The sequence below is a fragment of the Cygnus olor genome, chromosome 1, assembly GCF_009769625.2.
Source record: "Cygnus olor isolate bCygOlo1 chromosome 1, bCygOlo1.pri.v2, whole genome shotgun sequence".
Classification (NCBI taxonomy): Eukaryota; Metazoa; Chordata; class Aves; order Anseriformes; family Anatidae; genus Cygnus; species Cygnus olor.
In genome coordinates, this window is record NC_049169.1 from 110,030,390 (window position 1) to 110,053,498 (window position 23,109).

Here is a 23,109-nt window from a genome sequence, read left to right on the forward strand (position 1 = left end):
ACTCTGTCACTGCCAGTAAAAGGTGCAACCTCAAAGCTGGCAAATTTATTTCAGGGAATAAGTCAACAGCCAACTGAGCCTAAGACCAAGAGATTTGCAGGGAAAACGAAAATTCAGGTTTTCTCCAGCTGCCACAGCCACTCAGCCAAACCAGTAAACCCATCACCCTCTGCCTGTAAATCATCCTCCTTGTCAACAGTACTGTAGTTAATATTAGTTATTGCAAGGATTAGAATAGTCACTCATAATTAAATGCACATCACATTAATCAGCAGCCTGCAAACTTTTCAAGAGCTAAAGGAAAGTTAAAGTGACATTCACAGATACAGTTCCCATTTGCTAAGCACTGCTACTTGCTCCTCATACTTACAAAGACCCTGGCAAGCATTAATACTCGGAAGATTATAAATCTCTCCTCCCCAATATCTCCAGTTGAAGAGGGCAGCTAAGACTTTGCTGAAAGAAATTCATCCTAGTAAGAGTTTCAATGTCCATGTGTCTTATAAAAATTGTATATATATGTTGCTTTGATATATGTAGTTTGTACACAACTCATTTTGCCTTTTCAGTTACCTTGCAAAAATCCCTGGATGACTACATATTATTGTGGAATCTGTTTCACAACCTCTAACTGCTACACTGACAGGTTAGAAGATAACTGTTCTTTTGTTAATCGACAATCATTATCAGTCCACTCAATTCTTACCACGTATGTTTAATTCTAACCTGCTTTTAGTACAGAATATGTCTGAACTTCCTCTGTATTTTGTAAAATATCCTCAACTCCCAATCACACTTTTCTATGTGCCAATCCTAACACTAGATGTTTATTCAGTATTTCCATGTTTTGCTTTGGAAACACCTAATTAATAATTACCTGTGGCGTCAATAATCCCTGACTTGCACAAATGAAAATGTCACATCCTCTGACTCAGTCTGTTGCTTTGTTTTGGAATATGTAGCAGAGCTTCCAAGGAATGGGTAGATATTTGTCCTTTTGTCCTTTTTGTCCAATCAACTGAAAAATCACACAGAATAAAGATGTAAGTCTGAAGGAACAAGCTGAAACTATAATAGCAAGCAAATATAAAGCAGAGCGTTTAAAAAAAAAAAAAAAAAAAAAAGCCAGTGTTTCTGTGCAGCCAGGTAAATGAATTGTCTCTCCCTTGTAAGCAGAAGTAGTAGAGGTTTTTGTCCAAAACTTTTTCTCTCCAGGCATCCTGTAATTCCATACAAGTCATCATTTATGTGGTCAGGGAAGAAAGACGTGCAGAAATACATCATTATGTGCAAGTTAGAACTATGTCTTGTATTTAACCAAGTATAAATAAGCGTACGTTCCTATAAGAGAGTCAGTGTAAGAGCGTAACTGTTAAGTAAGTCACAATAAGTGATTCATTTTTTTAAAAAGACATTGGACACCAGTGTACTATTTCAATAAAACCTGTTTTTTCTTCCTGAAAACCCGTACTCCTGCGTCAGATGGGAGTTACTCCCCCAGAGGCCAATGGAATTTGTTCTCATCCTGTGCTGGAGTATGGAAGCCAACAGGTTTCTCCTCCTCATTTCTCTGGTGCAAGGTTTATCAAGAGCATAACAGCCTTGAGACTTATTTTTCTGGTAAAACATTCAAATGACTTCCAAGGGGGGTTACGCCCATCCTGTGACAGAAAAACATCATCCCCAACAATTTCTGTGTGGAGCAGGGAGGGGCAGTGCATTTCCTCCAGGAACATCTTGGTTTAAAAGGCAGCAGCACTGCTGTTATCAGTCTTTCCCCACTTCCCAATGAAGAAGAGGTCTTTCTCTCTGATGTCAGTGGCTCTTTTGCTGCCTTCTGCACAGTGGCACAGTTTGAGCAAATTCACTGTAAGGCTGGGGCCTGGGGTGGGCACACCCCCAGCCTTCTCCATCGTGGGGAACCCCAAGACCAATCCCCTGGCCAGGAGGCACCTCTTAAGAGTACCAAGCTGCAAGCCTTGTGACTCCACAACCACCTCCATAAATATGGTTGTTCTGCTGACTTTTTTCAGTAGCAGGTTGAGACTCCAGCCCTAGGCGATGGCTTTCGGCTTTAGATCTTAACTGACCAGCAGTTCCTGTCCATCTCCCTGTTTTACTTGCCAAAGCAAATGAGAAAGATTACATATACAACAGCTAAGTGTTTCTTAATGGCTTGCTAAACAGATCTACTCCCACCACACACAGTTTTGGTCTCTCAGTGGAAACACCGTCATTTCACTGAGGAGAAATATACTTCTGACAATGCCTCAGAGTCTACTCAGACAGCTGGACACTCAAACATTGACAATGTAATCTAAAAGGCTTTCACAGGCTCTTCCCTTTCATAGCTGACCAAAACAGTCCAAGTTTTCTGGCAGCCACAGATTATTCAGGAGCAAAGCAACCCAATGACAGTAGACTAACCAATTCTGAAAGAAACAACTGTTTATACACACATATATGCATGCACTCCACCTTTATACACCATAAATAAAAGTACATTTTCAAGGCTTTGAAATATCTAATAGCAGGGAGGAAGCAGGTGGGCATTATAACTAGGCCTAATTTTGCAGCTCTGGGAGACTGATGGATGCAGAGGAAAGCAAGCAGAGCAGTCAGCAACAGCAAAATCATGTAACTAAACCATGGCTGTATATGAACCAAGGACCTGACTGCTCTCTTGACTTCTTCTATACTTTCCCAACTAAAGCCTCGCTTAGGATTTAGTCTTGCTCTTCCTCCCTGAGTTTCTTCCCCGGTGAGTGCAACCGAAGATGGAGGCATTGCCTTCTGCTAACATCCGCATTAAGTTAGCTCAATGCAAATGTGGAGGATTATCCTGGGTCAAAAAGTCATAGCTTTTACATAGCCTCTGTTTCCTTCTTTTTTGTTTGCAGGGATCTAATCCTCAATCATTTTTCCCCTGAATTTGAGTTTGAGATAATGTTATTGTTAATGAATGTCTTAGAATACTCTCGCTTTTCTTCTTTTCTTTTCCATTAGTGGTCAGGGTACTGTCACCATCTTTCAAATCCTGCAGGGAGAAAAGAAAAAAAAAAAAAAAGAAAAGAAAAAAAAAAGTAAGCCATGCTTTTGAATGTATCTGCTTGTCTGCCAGATGAAAAAAAAAAAAAAGAAAAGACATTTGTTCAGTACATTGGGATATATAAACCTGAACATGAAAGCAAATACGGGATTATTAATCAGAATATACCTTTTCATAGCACTTTTGTAACTCTCAAATAAATATCCAAAGATTTATAGATACTGGAACAACCAGAATAGTCAAAAAAAGATTGGAAAAAAATAAATAAATAAAACCTGAAGTACATCCTATGAGTTTAGGTAGTTATGTCTGAAAATAAAGCCTCAGACTTCTCCAAGTCACATAACCAAAGCTGCTTTGTATTTCAGTCTTCCAAATAGCTAAATTATTCACTGGCTACTGTCCTGCAAAGTCATTTCCTCTCTTTGTTTTCCACACTCAAATTTTCATATCTTTTCCAATCTCTTGTGCATAGAATGAGTCAAGTTTGGCAATTTTGCCCAGAATGGCCCTTTTTTTCCATAGATACAGCCTTTATTATCCTCCCCAACTCCATATAACAGAGATTCCTGTCAGTACTCTCATAAATTATACTTCTATGCAATTTTAGAACTGGTGACTAAAAAGGATTGAATGAGACAATTTGTGCTAAATTAACAGGTACAGCTGAAGAACAACAATATCTGTTTCAAATTCTGAATGTAACTAACACACACACAGAAAACACAGGAAAACTCTTGTCTATCAGTTTTAGTTATCCTGCAGAGAAATTCAATAAGTTTAATATAAGTGGTCCTGACAATTACATCTGCTCTCTTCTAAAGGTTCTTGTTTCTATCCAAACACCATGTGCCATAGGAAGCCCTGCACATATGGTGCATCTCTGCACAGTCTGTCAGCAGAGAGCACTAAGGATAATTTTTTAGCTAAATTTGGTGTGGGACTCTTCTGTTCCTACCCTTGTTTTCATTTGTTTATCATGATAAAAGGAGAGGAAATAATCCAGTAGCAGGTCCCAGACATTATGTTTGGAAAGAACTATTCTCAGATAGCTCTACAAGAAAAATGACTGGGAATACTGTGATTTGTTGATTACATCTCCAGTAGCCCCAATAAGGTAAAAGCTAAAGGATGAGCAATTCAAAACATAGAGAGTGCAGCCAACATGCAAGCAAAGGCTTCTATTTTGAGGATGACACATTTTTAATGTAGACCAAAAGAGACAGGAACGGAGAAAGAAACAATCTGTCTATGTCAAAACAGAGTGACTTTGTGACTGCCCAAATGAAAAGTCAAGGCAAGAGATGAAGGACCAGGATACAAATTATCTATCACTTCATTGTTTATATTGTAAAAAAAAAAAAAAAAAAAAAAAAAAAAAAAAAAAAAAAAAAAAAGCTGGTTTTGAATTTCTAGGGGGCTGGACTGAGAAACCAGTGCTTTCCTATTTTCCAGGGTAATTTAGTCAAGTTACATGCCAGCTGCCCAGAGAAGTGAAAAAGAGAAGTGAAAGTCCTTATTTAACAGAGTTGCTATTGTTCATACTCAGTTCCTCCCAGAGCCTCCCCTGGCCCATTAGGGCCATTATCAGTGTTCTCCAGTTAGAAGACATTACAAATTCTCCTGTCACATACAGCACCTCTGTCTGTAGCTTCCAATTATGATTACATTTCAAATGGGTTGATGATGGCTGAGGAGGAAATCCCAGATCCTCTGAACCACACAGAAATTTCGACACTCACTCAAAGAGAGACTGGAACTTACCCTGAAAGCTTTTAGTCTCAACCAGATTTGAAATGGTCCAGTTGGTGCAGTTACAGTCTTTGGCCCATTCTTCCAAGGCAGACATTTGTCATCTCCAGCAACTGCCCAAGCTGCAGCCTTAGCAGACAGAAGGCTGACCACTTCCGAGAGGGGTCGGTCTATTCAGAAAAATGCTGGCACATAATGGATGAGTATCAGCATCACCTTCTCACGTTGTCTGCTTAATGTGGAAAGATTTTTATAACCATGAATACAGCAAGTTTCACAAGTACTGAAATACTGACTAGATTTAACTGCTGTTTTTGTTGTTGTTGTTGTTTTGTTTTGTTTTGTTTGTTTTCCCAGGGATGCCAAATTTACCTCTGTCAGAGAATCAGCAGAAAACTCTTATGGTGGTTAATCTTGTGATGGGTAGTCACTGGCCTTTTTTTAGACCTCTGGGCTGAAGTTCACCACTAATGCATAGTAATATCCTCATGTTACCAAAACACAGAATGGCTAAGATTGGAGGCAAGAAAAAAGACCACAGTAATTACAGGCCTGCCAGTCTCACTTCAGTGCCTGGTAAAATTATGGAGAAGATTATTCTGGGAGTTATTGAAAAACACCTGAAAGACAATGAAACTACTGGTCACAGTCAACATGGGTTCATGAGGGGAAGGTCCTGCTTAACAAACTTAACTTCCTTTTATTACAAGGTCACCCAGCTAGTTGACCAGCTAATTAAGTCATTTCTAGGCCACTCTCCATCATCTCTGGTAAGTCATGGGTATCAGGAGAGGTGCCTGAGGACTGGAGGAAAGCAAATGTCACTCCGGTCTTCAAAAAGGGCAAGAAGAAGGACCCGGGTAACTATAGACCATTCAGCCTCACCTACATCCCTTCTAAGGTGATGGAACAACTCAACCTTGCGTTGTCTCTGGTCATATCAAGGATAAAAGGCTCACTAGGGGCATCAATGGCATACTGGGGCATATTAAAAGGTGTGTTTCTAGTAGGTCGAGAGAGGTTCTCCTCCCCTCTACTCTGCCCTGCTGAGACCACATCTAGAATATTGCGTCCAGTTCTGGGTCCCTCAGTTCAGGAAGAGCAGGGAACTGCTTGAGAGAGTCCAGCACAGAGCCACGAGGATGATTAAGGGAGTGGAGCATCTCCTTTACAAGAAAAGGCTGAGGGAGCTGGGTCTCTTTAGCTTGGAGAAGAGGAGACTGAAAGGGTGTAAAGGGTGAGTGTTAGGAGGATGGAGACAGGCTCTTCTCGGTGACATCCAAAGATAGCACAAGGGGCAATGGATGTAAGCTGGAACATAGGAAGTTCTGCTTAAATATGAGACAAAACTTTTTCATGGTGAGGGTAACAGAGCACTGGAACAGCCTGCCCAGGGGGTTTTGGAGTCTCCTTCTCTGGAGACATTCAAAACCTACCTGGACATGTTCCTGTGTGACCTGATCTAGGTGTTCCTGCTCCAGTAGGGGGGTTGGACTACATGATCTTTCAAGGTCCCTTCCAATCCCTAACATTCTGTGATTCTGTGACCAAGGGAAGCCAGTTAATGTGACCTTTTTGGATTTCAGTAAAGCTTTTGATACTGTTTCTTACAGTATCTTTCTGGACAAAGCGTCCAGCATACAGATAGATAAAAACATAATATAACAGGTGAAAAATTGGCTGATTGGTCAGGTTTAAAGCATTATAATAAATGGGGTTACTTCAGGCTGCTGGCCAGTTACTGATGGGGTTCCCCCGTGCTCCATTTTAGGGACAGTTCTCTTCAATGTTTTCATAAATAACTTTGATGTAGGATTTGGTGAAGGTGTTTTGAGTAAGTTTGCAAATGACACTAAATTAGGTGGAGTTGTTGACTCCCTTGAGGGCAGAGAGGCCTTGCAGAGAGATCTTGACAAATCAGAGAGCTGGGCAATCACCAGCAACATGCAGTTTAACAGGAGCAAGTGCTGGATTCTGTACCTGGGAAGAGGCAACCCTGGTTATATGTACATACTGGAGGATGAGAGGCTGGAGAGCAGCACCACAGAAAGTGATCTGGACATTTTGGTCAACAGCAAGTTGAGCATGAGTCAACAGTATTCCCTGGCAGCCAAGAGGGCCACCCGTACCCTGGGATGCATCACGCATGGCACTGCCAGCTGGTCGAGGGAAGGGATTGTCCTCCTCTGCTCTGTTCTACACAGCTGGAGATTCACCTGTAGCACTGTGTGCAGTTTGGGGCACCACAGTATAAGGACATAAAACTATCAGAGAGTGTCCAAAGGAGGGCTACAAAGATGGTGAAGGGTCTGGAGGGCAAGACATATGAAGAGCAGCTGAGGTCCCTCGGCTTGCTCAGCCCCGAGCAGAGCAGGCTGAGGGGGGGCCTCATGGCAGCCTGCAGCTCCCTCACAAGGGGAGCGGAGGGGCAGGTGCTGAGCTCTGCTCTCTGAGGACAGCCACAGGACCCGAGATATTAGCAAAAAGTTCATCAGAGGACGTTCAGTTTTGGATGTAAGTGATCTGAGCAGGTGTAAGGCAAGGCAAGAGGGACTGGTGTGATGCAGCTGTGGGGCCCATGAGAGCACAGAGGACAAGTCACAGCAGGGGGGCTGTCATCAGGGACACCAGCTGGTAGCGTTGCCACACTGTGACCTTGGCCACCTGTGAGTGTGGCACGCAGTTCCTGCAGGCCATGATTCGAGTGATTTTCCTTGCGCTGGCTGTGCTGGGCATTGCCCAGAGGCCGTGGTTGGTGGCTGACCACATGGATGTGGATGTGCACGAGCACATGCAGCAGTGTGCAGAGCTGCTGAGACAGGACATGTCTCAGCTGCTGCACGAGGTGGAGGAGAGGAGCCAGGAGCAGAGCGGGGTGGCCCCAGAAGCCCTCTTCTTCACTGCCTTGCAGCAGTGGCAGCTCTGGGCTTTTGCTGGCCTCCTTGTCCTGCCCTTTGGGCTCTGCTGGTGGCTCAGGAAGAGGAGCCGTGAGCTGGGCAGCAGCAGCAAGCAGGGCAGCTCCACAAGTAAGGGGAAGCAGAAGGAGGAGGAAGAAGAGGTCAAAGAATGTAGTGACTGTGATGACACCTGTCATGTGGGCAGAGTTTGGGCTGATCGCCTCCAGTGGCCAGCACCATACATGGTTGACACATGTAAGGTGATGGAGAAGCTGGTGGATGAGCTTCTTGGTGCCTGCTGAGGGCTCTCCAGGAACACCTTCAAGCCACAGATGCAGCCAGCCATCGGCGTGGGCTGCCTCTACAAAGGTTGGAGTGCCTGGGAGGACAACATCCTCTGCCACCTGCTCATGCCCCTGAGGCCTCCCCCCGGGCACACCTTGCACCCGGAGCTGGGTGCCGCGGGGGAGACGCCAGCGAGGAACTCCTGCCTGCGCATGGAGCTGGAGTGCGCCTGCCCAAGGGAGCGGCTGGTGGGGGACATGCTGTACTTCCTCCACCACCCCGAGGACAAGCTGAGGAGAGGACAGAAGCCCAGCCTGCTACGCACCCTCTGCACCGGCTCCTACCTGGATGTGGAGGAAACCATCTGCTGGTTCCAGACCCCAGTGAAAGCAGCTAGGATCTTCTTCCACAGTCATGCCACTGCTGCCTGACGGTGCTGCCCTCCCACTGCTCCTGCAGGCTCAGGCTGACCAGTGCCTCCAAGAGCACTCCATCGAAATGATGCTTGGGGTGCAGCTAGATGGCTCGGGCACCTTCATGAGCATCGAGTAGGCTGCAGCCAGCTTCACGAGCAGCACGGCGCCACCAAAGAGCTGTGCTGCAACAGAGATGCAGTTTATCCAGCACACGGCCAGGCATGCCCACCACCACTGCTTCCACCTCAAATGTCTGCAGATCTGCACCCGTATGCTGGTGGGCAAAGGCTTTTCCCCCCCATGCCTTGAAGACGGTTGGGATTCACCACCTGATGCGCAGAGCTCTGTTAAGCCTGGTGCAGGAGAGATTGCCCCTTGTGGCTGGTTGATCCTCCTGTGGCACCTCTGCTCTTGCCTGGAGAAGAACCACCTTGGCCACTTGCTCTTAGGCAGTGAAAGGGTGTCTGAAGAGATGGTCTTGTCCCCAGCCTTCTGAACAAATGGCCCACTCAACTTCTTCTAGCTCCTGGCTCCTGGAGCTGGGCTCACCAGAAGGTTCCTCCTCCTCCAATGACAGTGGAAAAGGTCCTCTCACATAGAGCTGGGTTTGCAGGGCTCACAGCTGGTGGCAGATGATGACCTGCTACCAGAGGAAGAAGAGGGCAGGATAAGGGAGACAGAAAGGAGAGGGAAAGCCCTGTGTAGCAGCGTGCTGACAAGAGAGGCAACGTTCTCCTTGGGATGGTCTCCCCTGTGCAGAAGCTGGTGATGGCCGTGGTCCTGTAGCCAGCATAGTCATCAATTTTCACCCTGCCTTCCCCTCACATGGCCTGGCACAGCCTGAGTGGCCATTTTGCACAGGTTCAGACATTTCCCCTCGCAGCTGTGGCTGTGCAGGGACCAAGCGAGAGTCTGCCCATCCCAGACATCCCTTGGGCACATCAGACATGCAGAAGACACTGCTCAACGAGCAGTGGCAGTTGCTCCCACACATTTTCTCCACAGCCAAACCACAGTTTGAGGAGCCTTACTCCATGCAGTGGAAGAAGATGGTGCATGCAGGTTTGCAACAGAGACAGCTGTTAGCACCGAGGCAGTGACCACTCAAACTCTTGGAGAGAGTCCATTCCCACCAGGAGCTTCAGCCTGTGCACAGATGCCGATAAATTGTTCATGTGAACTAACGCTTGAGTGTCCTTGAGTATCTGTGCAGGACTTTGTGGGCGCACATCAGCACAGAGTGCTGCATGCACTGCTGCCGCAGAACTGAGGAGCATTTTCCAGAAATAGAACAACAGACTGGTTGAGGTTCAAAGGGACCTTGTAGGCCACCTGGTCCAACCCCCCTGCTCAAGCAAGGCCACCTAGAGCAGGCTGCCCAAGCCCACACCCAAGACCTGGTAAACACACGCCTGTTGGTCTCACTTCAGTGCCAGGTAGAATTATAGTGAAGATTATTCCGGGAGTTACCGAAAAAACACTTGAAAGACAATGTAGTCATTGGTCATAGCCAACACAGATTCACGAGGAAAAAGTCCTGTTTAACTAACTGAATTTCCTTTTATTGACAAGGACACGCACTTAGTTGACCAAGGGAAGCCAGCTGATGTAGTCTTTTTTGCATTCCAGCAAAACTTTCAATACTCTTTCTCACAGTATCCTTTTGGACAAAATGCCCACCGCACAGCTAGACAAGTATATTATATGATGGGTGAACAACTGGCTGGTGGATTGTGCCAAAAGGGTTGTAGCAAAGGGGTTATGTCAGTCTGGTGACCTGTCACTAGTGGGGTTCCACAGGGCTCTGTTTTAGGGCCACCTCTCTTCATGTTTTAAAAAATGATCTGCACGCAGGACTCAAATGCATACTAAGTAAATTTCCAGACAACACTAAATCAGGAGAAGCTGCTGACTCCCTTGAGGGTAGAGAGGCCTTGCTGAGGGATCTGGACAAGTTAGAGGGCTGGGCCATCACCAAGCACATGAAGTTCAACAAGAGGAAGTGTCGGACTCTGCACCTGGGACAGGGCAAACTTGGCTATTTGTACAGGCTGTAGGACAAGAGGCTGGAGAGCAGCCCCGCAGAAAGGGATCTGGGGGTTCTGGTCAGCAGCAAGTTGAATATAAGTCAACAGCATGCCGACTGTATGCTGGGGTGCAGCAGGCACAGCGCCGCTAGCCGGTCGAGGGAAGTGCATGTCCCGTTCTGCTCTTCTTGGGGTGTACGCTCTACTCCTGCACCTGACCGAAGTCTTGCTCAGGCTTACAAGCCACAGTAGGCCTCGACAGGACTGTTCTTCACACACTGGAGTTAAAGAACATGTTAAGGAATCTGAGTTTGACTACGAGTCAATTGCGTTATCTTACAAATACAGTGTCGGGAGACTCTTCTCTCTGCTGACCAGTGATAGGACCTTAGGGAATGGCATAAGGCCACGTCAGGGGAGATTCAGGTTGGATATTAGGGAAAGGTTTTTCACAAAGCATCAGACACACATTTACCCACTTCTCCTCAATGCATACATTTTGTGTGTGTGGCTGGTTTGATGATGTATTTATTTATTTATTTATTTATTTTCCCTAGCATATTTGGGATTGCAGTATGCAAAACTGGGGTGTCAGAATATGAGCTGACATTCTTTGCATGCCTATGGAGTTTCTTACAGAAGTGTGGCTGCTGTACCTTGTTCCTGCCTTTGCTGCTTTAAACCAGTATTCTTTTTTTTTTTTTCTTTTTTTTTTTCTCCCAGGTTTGGACTATGAGTGCATTGAACTAGGGTTCAGCTTGTTTTCCTCTGTTGTTTTGCATTTTTCCCTTCTGCACCTTTATACCTTTTCTATACTTCATATACATTAGTGTACTGGGTCTGGCTGGGATTGAGTTAACTTTCCCTGCAGGGGCCTATATAAGGGTTGTACTCTGCACTTGTAGCTAGAACAGCCAACTTGTAGCTATCACACCAATATTTTATTTATTTTATTTTATTTTATTTTATTTTATTTTATTTTATTTTTATTTTATTTTATTTTATTTTTATTTTTATTTTATTTTAATTATTTTATTTATTTATTTTATTTTAAATTTCTGAGCAGGGCTGGCACAGCATCCAGACTCCCTCCAAACTCCCCAGAGCCAGCAGGCAGGGGGCGGGCAAGAGATGGGGAGGGGACATCACCAGGGCAGCTGACCTAAACCGACCCAAGGGATATTGCACAGCATGTAGTGTCAGTCTGCAGTAATAGGTGGGGAAGGAGAATGGGTTGGGTGGAGGGTGTCTCTGCATGAAGACGACTGTCCTCCCAAACCACCACTATATGTATTGAGGCCCTGTTTCCGAGGATGGGCCCAAGCATCGCTCTTTGGTGGGAATTAGAGAATAATTGTTTTTCCTTCTTCCCCTGTTGCTTCCATGTGGCTTTTGCTTGTTTTCTTCCTCTTCCTTTTCACCTTAATTAAATTATCCTTACCTCCCCTCTACCCCTCCCTTTTTTCCATCCTTTCCATCGTACTCTCTTCTCCCCCTTTCTATGAGGAGGGGGAGTGAGAGAGCAGTTGTACTGGAGTTCGGCTGCCCAGCAGGGTAAAAACAGCACAATTAGTTAGGCTGCAACATTTGAATCCATGTGTAATCAAGAGTGAATCAGATGTTATTGGTTATTGCGTTCAAACCGCCTGCACTCCGGTCAGGATCTCAAATTGCATGCAGTAAGTTTGTTCTTATATGAACCTAGACATGAGTTCAATATGGTACTCTGAAAATAGAAAATAAGATGAAACTAAGGAGATAAAAGGGGAAAAGTGACCTCATTTTCCTTCTCATCTTTCCTAGTTGATTTCATTTAGAAGAGTTTTTTTATTATTATTATTATTTGTTTGTTTGTTTTGTTTTAAACTCCTCATTAAGTTTAGCGTCATCCTAACAATCAGACAAGGTACAATGTTATGGAAAAAAATTAAAAGTGGGCTGAGATAAAAAAAAGTCCCTAAACTCAATGATCTTCTCCTTCTACCTCCCTCCCCCGCAACATCAGCAATCGAAGATAAACTGTTCAGTAAAGACTTTCTCCATAAATACAACTGAGATTTAATCAACATAATTATCATTACTGGACTAAATACAAATTCAAGTATATAAGAATTCTCCAGATTCTTCTATTTCCTTTCTTAACCGACATTCCTGTCACCCCCTCTTAACAACTAACTCTTTTCAAGCCTGTGTAGATCTCATTCTGTTTGTCCGCTGTTCTCCCTGAACAGCGTTTTGTTCAAGCTCATGAAATCCAATTTCAGTTCTGCTAACGAGAACACGGAGAGCATCCTTCCCCTCTCATCCCCTGCCCCTATTCTGGAGAGGGTTGGAGATAAAATCATTCTAGTGTTATGTTATGGACTTCAAATAAAATGCAATACCTTCAGTGGCTTGCTTCCCTGGATCGCTGATACCCATTCCAAAGCAATTTCTGGAAGTCTTTACACATCTTCAAATTGTCAAGATCGTATTTTGTCATGAAACAATTTCCTAGTTGTGAAAGCCTTCTCTGTGTGGATCTATTACTAGAGTGCAAACCTGCGAAAGCTAATAAAAATAACGACATTTTCTAGGCTAACAAAGTGTTAATGAATCAGATTTATCTAAATGTGCATCTCTTAAAACTTCAGGAGGCATCAAGTTCTATTCCGATCTTACCTAATGCAATTTATATGAACTTTAGGTACGTTTCACATTGGAGAGAAGAAAAAACAACAGCGTAGCACTTACATTTTAAAGTTTAGCGGCAAAATCAATGTTTTAACTCTTACGAAAATAGTCAAAACTTTGAAATGGTGACTAGAAAATGGTGACCAATTTGATAACACTTGAAAAGGATGCTCAGAAAACTGTAAGCACAGAACCGTGGAAAATCAAGTCTTTTAAGACTGCCAACCTTAGATGTCCATAAATGACTCAGCTCTACAAGTTAATCTTCAAAAGCTTGTACTTAGGTTGTATTTTATTCTCTACTCATTTAAGTTGAAGCATTACCAAGTTTCAGTAGATAAAATTCAATTATTTTCCCATTCCTGCTACAAATAAATGTTATTACTTCCAAACGAGCCACAACAATATCAGTTCTTTTATAATGATGAACAAACCCCCCTGCCATGGGCAGAGACACCTCCCACCAGACCAGGTTGCTCAAAGCCCCTTCCAGCCTGGCCTTGAACACGTCCAGGGATGGGGCATCCACAGCTTCTCTGGGCAACCTGTTCCAGTGCCTCACCACCCTCATGGTAAGGAATTTCCTCCTTATATCTAATCTAATTCTACCCTCTTTTATTTTAAAACCGTTATTCCTTGTTCTGTCACTACACTCCCTGACAAAGAGTCCCTCCCCAGCTTTCCTGTAGGCCCCCTTCAGGTACTGGCAGGCCGCTGTAAGGTCTCCCTGGAGCCTTCTCTTCTCCAGGCTGAACAACGCCAACTCCCTCAGCCTGTCTTCACAGGAGAGGTGCTCCAGCCCCTTGATCCATCCTTGGGGCCCTGCTCTGGACTCATTGTAATACTTCTGTGTCCTTCTTGTGCTGGGAGCCCCAGGGCTGAATGCGGAGATCCAGGTGGGATCTCACGAGAGCAGAGCAGAGGGGAGAATCACCTCCCTCGCCCTGCCGGCCACCCTGCTTTTGATGCAGCCCAGGATACAGTTGGCTTTCTGTGCCTTAAGCACACATTGCTGGCTCATGTTGAGCTTCTCATCAACCAACACCCCCAGGGCCTTCTCCTCAGGGCTGCCCTCAGTCCATTCTCCACCCAGTCCATATTTGTGCTTGGGAGTGCCCTGGCCCAGGTGCAGGACCTTGCACTTGGCCTTGTTGAACTCCATGAGGTTCTCACAGGCCCAGCTCTTGAGCCAGGTTCCCCTGGCCGGCATCCCTTCCCTCCAGTGTGTCGACCACACCACACAACTTGGTGTCGTCAGAAAACTTACTGCGGGTGCACTTGATCCCACTGTCTATGACACTGTCAAAGATGTTAAAAAGCACTGGTCCCAATATTGGCCCCTGAGGAACACCGCTCAGTACTGTTACATCGACTGCAATTCTTTGAGTGCAACCATCCAGCCAATTCCTTACCCAGCAAGTGGTCCAACATTTCTATAAACATAAATATTTTAAATATATATATTTTCATCATTTCTGAACTCTGTTCTCTTGCTTTTCAGGGATGCCTCTCCAAAGCACTTGATTTCTCAGCACCCTCATGAATGTTAGCTCAGAAATTACAGCACAGGTTGTTACCGCCTGGCAATGTAGAGTGTTACCCTTGTGAGCATTCATTCTACTACGAAGGTGACGTTCCCTGTCTGAGTCTTCTATAATTAAAATGCTGTTATTTAGACTTTCTCAACTTGCCCTCAGAAGTCATCATTAGGAAGAGCATCCTTGGTGCATGCAGCATGCCGACATTACCCAGTCTTTTACTCTCTATGTCTAAGTACCTAGAGCTTGACTGTTAGAGAAAACCATTACATTGATGTGAGAACAGTTGCTTCTCCTTCCTTCTGAGAAATGAACTACAAACTCAATCTGAGATTACACCATAAAAATGTATATAGGAATAATAATAAAAAGACAGGAGAACTGTAAAAGGTTTATTACGCAAACAACTATTTTCAAAACAATCAGCCTATGAACTATGAATAACTAGGAACAACTAGGAACAACTAGGAACCTGTAACTGGGTGCCGCTCTCCCCACTGTCTCCAATGGGTCCTGCACTAGGGTTCCAGCCCATCGCCTGCAGCTGCCTTGTTTGGGCTGCAGGTGCAAGTTGGGCAGTGTGGGGCTGCTGAGGGCTGCCAGTCGGCTGGATTCGGCATGGCCGTGGCGGAGGCTTCTGCCGGCTCAGGAATTGCAAATGGACGGAAGGGAGGTATGGCGGCCCAGGGAAACCGTGGAGCTGGCGCGTTTTGGTGCGTAGGTGCCGAGCCGGCTCCCATGAGAGGCAGAAAGTAGTACCGTGTGGGAGTAGGAGAGGCAGATGGGCTCTGGCTGCTGCGTGGTGGCAGCTGGGAGGAGGCTGGAGGCTGTTGCTTGTCCCTGCCTGCTGCGTCTGCAGCGGGGCCTGGCAGGGAGGGAGCATCCGCGCACGAGGCTGGATGGGCACCGCTAGCCTGGGGGGTGGCTTTTGCCTGGCGCTTTGGGAGTGGGGACCCTGTGGGGGCTGCTGTCTGCGTGTCTTCTGCTGGAGCTGCTGCCATCACGTCCTTCTCCTGCCCGGCATCTGCTCCCCACCCATGCTGGATGCCTGGGCTGCTGCCGGGGCAGTTTCCATACAGATCCGCCTGCGTTGCAGGGGCAGCCGTGGCTTTCCTCTTCAGGGCAGCACGGCGCTTGCAGTTGACGAGCAGGTGGGGAGAATCTCTCTTGAAGTTGGGGTTGTGGTAGAGGAGTAACTAAAAAATGCAAAGGAGGAAAGTTAGTTGCTAACATTTTCCAAAAACAATAAAAAATAATTGATCAAGAAACCCAGATACCATAACTTTTCAGATGCTTCTGGGTAGAATTAACATGTAGGTAACACTACACTGCTAATATGCATCCCACAGTTGAAAAAAGAATTCAGATGTGGCACAGCAAGATTTCTTGCGAATACGTTAAACTGAGTAGACTCATCATAGCCTGATTTATTTATCTTTCCATTCCATGAATTTAAACTCATTGAGTATAACCCAAATATATTGTATCCACATTTCTACCACTCATCAACGCCACCTGAAAAATACCTCCCCACCAGCCTGAGAAAGACATTAAATTTAGAACATTTACTGTCATCCTCATCTCCTATATTGCCAAGGCCTACACCCATCTCTCCCACTAGAATATTGTGAGTGTTGGTTCGTGTGTGGAGCAAGTGATGTACCTTCCTGTGAGCAGAAAATGCATCTTCTTCTGCCAGGAATTCAGGAAGTGAGGCAGATCTTTGGAAGTCCTGTTGCATTTTGGTGAATCCGTACAGGTTAAGCTGACGAATGAAACTTTTCATGCTCTCAGTCTCAAAAATTTTCTGAGGCCCGGTCCTTCCCAGCACTTCCACTTTAAATATTTCCTCATCAATCACAATACAGCTTCCGCAGCAACCCCACCAAATGGTCTTAAACTCGTTGCTTTCAACTAGTTGCCACAGTTTCTTTGGGAAACTGAGGAAGGAGAAGACATTGGCTTTGACAGCGCTCTCCTCGGAAGAACTACAGGGTTTGCTCTCACAGTTATCAGTGGAAGCTGGGCAATCCTTTTCTTCCTTTATTGATGCTGCAGCACCATCACAAGCTGTTCCTCTATCCTGTCCCAGAGGCTCAGCAGAAGGGGACTCTGAGGATTCAACCAGCTTGTCTGGAGCAGAAACAGGTGAAGTTTCTGCTGGAAGCGGCTCCCTTTTAATTTTTTTTGTCTCATTTTCACTGAAGTTTCCGCCTGAAGCCATTTCAGTGGCCGGCTTAGTCTTCGTCCTGCCAGTCAGCAAGTGAGACCCAGCTGGTCTGCCTGGGCGTTCTGGTGGGAGATGCTTGAGCATCACCATGACACCCACACGTCGTCAGAGTGACATCACAGTGGAACAGCCAGATGTTGCTGTCCAGCACTTGTTGCTGGTGCTGTACCATGGGTGTTTCGACTCAAAAGAAGCACATAAAGCTGTGTTTAAAGGGGATCACTTCTTACCTAGACCTTGCTTCCCCTTCCCTGTGTGATAGCTCTCTTCTGGCCTCCTTGATGTCCCTCTGCGTTTTCCATCTGGGGAGGGAAATCAGTTTCCCAAGCAATGTTAACTAAAGAATGTAGCAATCTCTTCCTAGTTTGCTGCCACTTCCTGTAAATGCTCTGTGATTTCCATAGCACTGCTTTTGCAAGGGAGTAGCTATGTACCCAGGTGATGCTCCTTAAGGCCAGCAGTCTCCCAGAGGCTGCTCTGCAGGTCCAACCAGAATAAAACCTATATAGATTTTGCTAATGACATAAAACGGTAGATGTACAACCCCTTGTTTCTTTGATTTGGTTCCTATGCTTTGATTCGATATTTTAGAAATTTAGGAAGCAACTCAACAAAATCAGTGATGTTCTCCAAGCCTTTTAAATCACACCCCTCTCTACAGGGTCAAGCGGGTTTCTTTTTGCAAAGGAAAGGTTCGATGTGGAGGTAGTGTCTGGATGCAGGACTGGAATGCATACTAAGTTTGCAGATTATACTAAATATGAGGCGATGTTAACTCCCTTGAGTATAGACAGGCCTTGTGGGGAGATCTTGACAAGTTAGAGTGCCGGGCAATCACTGCTGTACAAAATTTAACAGGAATAAGTGATGGATTCTTCACCTAGGTGGGGGCAACATTGCCTATACATACAGAGTGGGGGATGAGCAGCCCTGCAGAAAGGGATCTGGGCATTGTGGTCAGTGGCAAGTTGAATATATATCAGCAGTGTACCCTGCAGCCAGGAGGGCCACCCGTACCCTGGGGTGCATCAGGCAAAGCATTCCTAGCCAGTTGAGGGAAAGGATTGTCCTGCTCTGCTCTGCACTGATGTGGCTTCACCTCAAGCACTGTGTGCAGTTTTGGGTGCCACAAAATAAGAAGTACACAGAGCTATTAGAGAGTGTCCAAAGGAAACTATGAAAATGGTAAAAGGTCTGGAGGGCAAGACATATGAGGAGCAGCTGAGGTCCCTTGGTTTGCTCAGTCCAGAGCAGAGCAGGCTGAGGGGGGGCCTCGTGGCAGCCTGCAGCTCCCTCACGAGGGGAGCGGAGGGGCAGGCGCTGAGCTCTGCTGTCTGGGGACAGCAACAGGACCTGAGGGAACGGCATGGAGCTGGGACAGGGGAGGGTCAGGCTTGGAGTTAGGGAAAGGTTCTGCACCCAGAGGGTGGCTGGGCACTGGGACAGGCTCCCCAGGGCAGTGGTCACAGCACCATGCCTTCCAGAGTTAAAGCGTTTGGACAACGCTCTCAGACACATGGTCTGATTTTGGGGTGGTCCTTTGGGGACCCGGGAGTTGGACTCAATGATCTTTGTGAGTCCTTTCCTACTCAGGATATTCTATGAGTCTATGATTCTATGGCTGGATGCAGTATGGGCCATTGTGACACTGGGCCCTTGACCTGAAAGGGAAAAAATACTTAAAATAACAGAAAACCACTGCATTGCTGACATCTAATAGCATGTACTACTATCCAGATTAATCATTCCCCAAATTTTTGATTGACTAGAACTCCATGATTGGCAATTACGTTAAACAACTTCTGTTTGCTAGTCAGTCATGTGGTCACACAAGTCAGCTTTCAACATGCAGGTACAGTAACTTCATATAGAAGAACATCAGTGAGCAGCAGTGATGTTGTCTTCCCTACCCTGCAACCCACAGTGAGGTGAGCTGGGACAGTATGGGGTTGACCACAGTTTGGCTATCACCATGCACCAGTATGGGTCATGAGCAGTAGACACAGCAGGGTGAGAGGCTGGGCACAGCATGAGCACGACACAGCCCATGCATGAGCCATGGCCCTGGCTCCAGCCCTGTCCAGAGCTGAGATGAAGCTGTGGGTCGAGCAGGCAAGTGTGTGTGGTGGAAGCTCCCACTGGGGATGGTCGGGGTAGTCAGAGCCTCCTGGTGCACCCACAGCCTCCTCAAAAAAGCTAACTTAATAAATAGTTCTCACAATATTCTGACTTATCTAGAGGAATTAACCTTTGTTTTGAAGCCAGATTTTACTTATACTTGATAGATTGGAGGAGTATGACAGTCCCCAAACTCTAACACGGATCACATAACAGTAATTCAATGGCTTGCATGAGAAACAAGGATGCAAAAGATTTTCTTGCTCCTGAGAGAGCTTGAATGTTTAATTCCCCTACATGAGGAGAGGAACTGCTCCTCAACCTCAGCAAAAGGAAGGAGGAAATCTTCCAGCTCACAAAACCAGAATAACATTTGGTTATTGGCATTTCCCCCTATTTCCTGTATGACACCAAGAACAGAAAAGATGAGATCCTCAGCCAACAAGAGTTTCTAAAATGCTCAAAATTTAAATACAAATTTCACTGGCTACCTTTAAAAATGTGGGGAATACTGTCTTCTTCTTCTTCTTCTTCTTCATCTTCTTCTTCTTCTTCCCCTGCTTTTACTCCTTCTTCTTCTTCTTCTTCTTCTTCTTCTTCTTCTTCTTCCTCTTCTTCTTCCTCTTCTTCTTCTTCTCATTCTTTCTTCTTCTTTTGGGCTCAGAAAGCATGTCTAATGACATTATCATTTTCCTGTGTGAAATAATTTCTTTCATCAGCATTTGCTTTCGTATAGCTTTTTGCTGTGTTTTGATTAGACTGTATGTTCTGAAGATACTAAATTCTGTCACCAAAGCTTCAACTACCAAAATATGGTGTTCAAAAAAAAAAAAAAAAAAAAAAAAAGACACAGTGGTCATAATCCTCTTTGGCTGTTAGGTGTCTACTGAGTCTAGAAAGGGAGATTTTATTTCTGTTTTTCAGCCAGAAGTGAAAAGTTTTACTCCATTAGGTAGCTACCTCACCAGTGCCTAGCAATTTACCTCTTCAGATTCCCAAAACACCTCCACCTTGGACCCAGAACTGGAAGTTGAAGCCTGAATGTCCAATCCCAACTACTCAGCTACAGATCACAGATTTTCTGCTTGCTTCCTCTCAGTATCTCTCAGTTTTTATATTATATTAACTTTGTTATATGAATTTCATACAGCAAGAATGTTTTGACTTGAAAGCAATGTTGCACATCAGAAAATAATTATAGAGCATTTTATAGTACCTGATATTTTCAGATGGGACAACTTCTACCCATTATTTTGATGCTTGGTGAAGAACTATTTATTTAGAAAATTACTAATCTTTCTTAAATTAGAATACCAAATGGGCTTTTGTCCTGTTAGTTCATTCATCTTCAGAAAAGCTTCTTGTACACTTAAGAAGGATTCTGGAAAAACTTTTTTAAAAAGATTTTGGTAAAGAATCCATACTCATTTATTTCAAAGGACAAAAGTTCATACATTAAGCAGCAACTAACAGCCTAGAAAATAACCATAGGTACTGAGTATAGTACAGTGCCTGCAATATTAAGACTGTTAGATGTCTCTGTTCAGAATATTTGTCCCTTAAAATCATACATCACAATTTCACTGTAATGTTATTAAAAAGACATTAAAATTCTGTCGTAGTGAAAGATCACTGTAGGAAAATGCAATATATTACGGGTTCTGTTATTATTTTTTAATCTTGAATTCTAAAGTTACATTACAGTCTACCTTCATATCAAAAATCTACTGCAACTTAGATGAACTTCACCTGCTGCCTTTAAGCATAAGTAGGAAAGTCATTATGAATTTTTTAGTCTCCATTCTTTACGCTTATTTAATACCAGTGATTGGATCAAATCTTATTCCTTAGTGTTTGTAAAATATGAGTAATATATATAAGATTTTTATTATCATCGGTGTCAAAGTATTGACAGTCTTTTTTTTGCTGTAAACATCTGGCCTGGTAATTAAAATGATCTGTTCCCTGATTCTCATCTCAGCAACCCTACTGATCTCAGCAATCCTACTGATTTCATTGGAGCTGCATGAGCACAAATTATGCTTCTTCATTAGAGGTGAATTGCAACATGTCTGTCACAAATCCAGAGTTCTATCCTGATAAACAAGCCAATAGTAATAGCTCTCGGGTTGAGTCTGTAATGACAGTGAAATACCAATTGCTTGCACATAATTTCTTCTTCTCCAACCATGTTTCTCAATTGGAAAAGTCGAATACAATAAACCACAAAATAAAATGCAATGAAATAGCAACAGAGAGGAAGTACACCTTTTTAGAAAGAAGACAAAGATCTTAATCTCAGAAGGACTGAAGACAGGAAGCACAGTCATTGCCTAAAATGTCTGAAGAAAAATGTTCACAATAAATTATTCAAATTATGACACAGTTTGATACTGCAGACAATTTTGAAAGTGTTTGTAACTACTGAAAGATTTTTACTCAGATTTTGCCAGGTTAAAATCAATTTGAAATTTTGAGTGCAATGATAAAGTCATATCAGTAACAGATTTGCCTGGGAAATCATTACCTTCTGAGTATAAAAGGTAGATCGTTTCAGCTCTATGTCAGAAATCATGTTTATATTTGAATAGTGATTAGTGACATTGGACATTTAATCTGATTTTCCAAGTACAGCATGTAGATATTCAGATTTAGGGAATTTGAAAAAAAAATTTCTTTAGAGAATTTCTACTCTCCAATTCAAATAGTTTTTTAGTTTTAAAAATCTATGTCATTAAAAATAGCAGGCAGCTGAAGTCAAAATAATATTTTAGTCCTATTTTAGGAAGCTATCTCTCACTTCTGGTTAAAGGTTGCTCTTCTATTTTGATTCAGTTTAACTATGGTGAAATTCCTGAACTATCCTCTGCCACTTGAAAAATTACATTTGTACTAGGTGACTCCACAATCTGCCTTCATATGCCATTTCCATTTCACATTATCTTGAAAGAAGAGTAAGAAAAAGTAGGATAAGTTTATTAATATTTTTTGCAATAAATATACCAGAATGCAATAAATATACCAGAATGACTTACTTAAGTAGCTAGTCACAGAAATGGGATACTAATTCCACTTTGCCTTCTGAATAGTTCTGTATTTACTTCTTTGCTAGGGAAGTGTAATTTATTGTCTTCAGTGGTGTTTTGATTAGGGCTAAAATTATTCCAGTGCAGTCTACCTTACACCCCATACAGTTATAAGTATATACTTATTATTTTTATTCACAAACATATATATATAAATTTGTATTTTATGTATATTGTCTCTCTCATCTTATCTTCTTTGAGCCTGGGTTGGGCTTCTCTATTTTTGTAAATAAGAAAAAGTTTAGAAACTGTAATGAAAACAACAGGATTCAATTCCATTCCTGGGCCTAGCAACTAGAGCTTGGTCCAGCCTACAATGCTTCAAAGGGCAAAGGTGCCAAGCCATAAATGCATAAATGTCTTTGGAAGATCATCACGGCAATGATAGCAACGCTGTTCAATAAAACTTAGCAAGGAGTAAAGCTCTGATGAAGAAAAGTCACAGAAAACTCTGACTGAAGGAGAAGATCTTAGAATAACATGGTGAAGTCAATGTTATTTCATCATCCTTACAAGGAGTTTTCAATTGTGGTTACTGGCACTTGTGCACTAGCATGCACAAACATGACAAAACGTCTTTGTTTTAAGCACACAAACCCCTTATCCCCTTACAACCTCAGTACACAAGTTCTTTCTGATGGGTCAGTGTTATGCTGTTATATGGCTTAGCTTCTATTGAAATAAAATATAATAATTTGTTTTAATTATACACCACAAACTGCATGCGTATGTAGAAAGAAGAATGTGGCTCATGACTGAGTCTTAGTGGCCCCCGGGCTTTCAGTATGTTTTTTGTGACCATAGTGTAACAAAGAAGAATACAAAAAAAAAGAAGTAACAATGTCTAAGACATAGACAAACCCTGTTTCCAGTCTGAACCAGGTAGAGACTTTTTGTCTCCAAATCTCCAGGTCTAAAAACTGTGTTGCTGTATTTTGCTACATTTTTTTAATAGGACTAAGTTAATACTACATCAGTATATATATTTTCTACACATAGAGTTGCTCTGAGGTGCACAAAATCTCCAAAGGAAAAGAA

The 23,109-nt window shown here is 43.7% G+C and overlaps 1 protein-coding gene across 1 annotated transcript; it reads right to left on the reverse strand.

Annotated features, from left to right (window-relative positions):
- Positions 1–15,037: 15,037 nt before the first annotated feature.
- LOC121079343 (heat shock transcription factor, Y-linked-like) lies at positions 15,038–17,678 on the reverse strand. The gene is made up of 2 exons (XM_040576462.1): positions 16,301–17,678; positions 15,038–15,833 (listed from the first exon to the last, which is right to left on the reverse strand). Exons 1-2 carry the CDS (start codon positions 16,955–16,957, stop codon positions 15,156–15,158), a joined length of 1,335 nt encoding a protein of 444 aa, XP_040432396.1. The 5' UTR covers positions 16,958–17,678; the 3' UTR covers positions 15,038–15,155.
- Between the last annotated feature and the right edge of the window lie 5,431 nt (positions 17,679–23,109).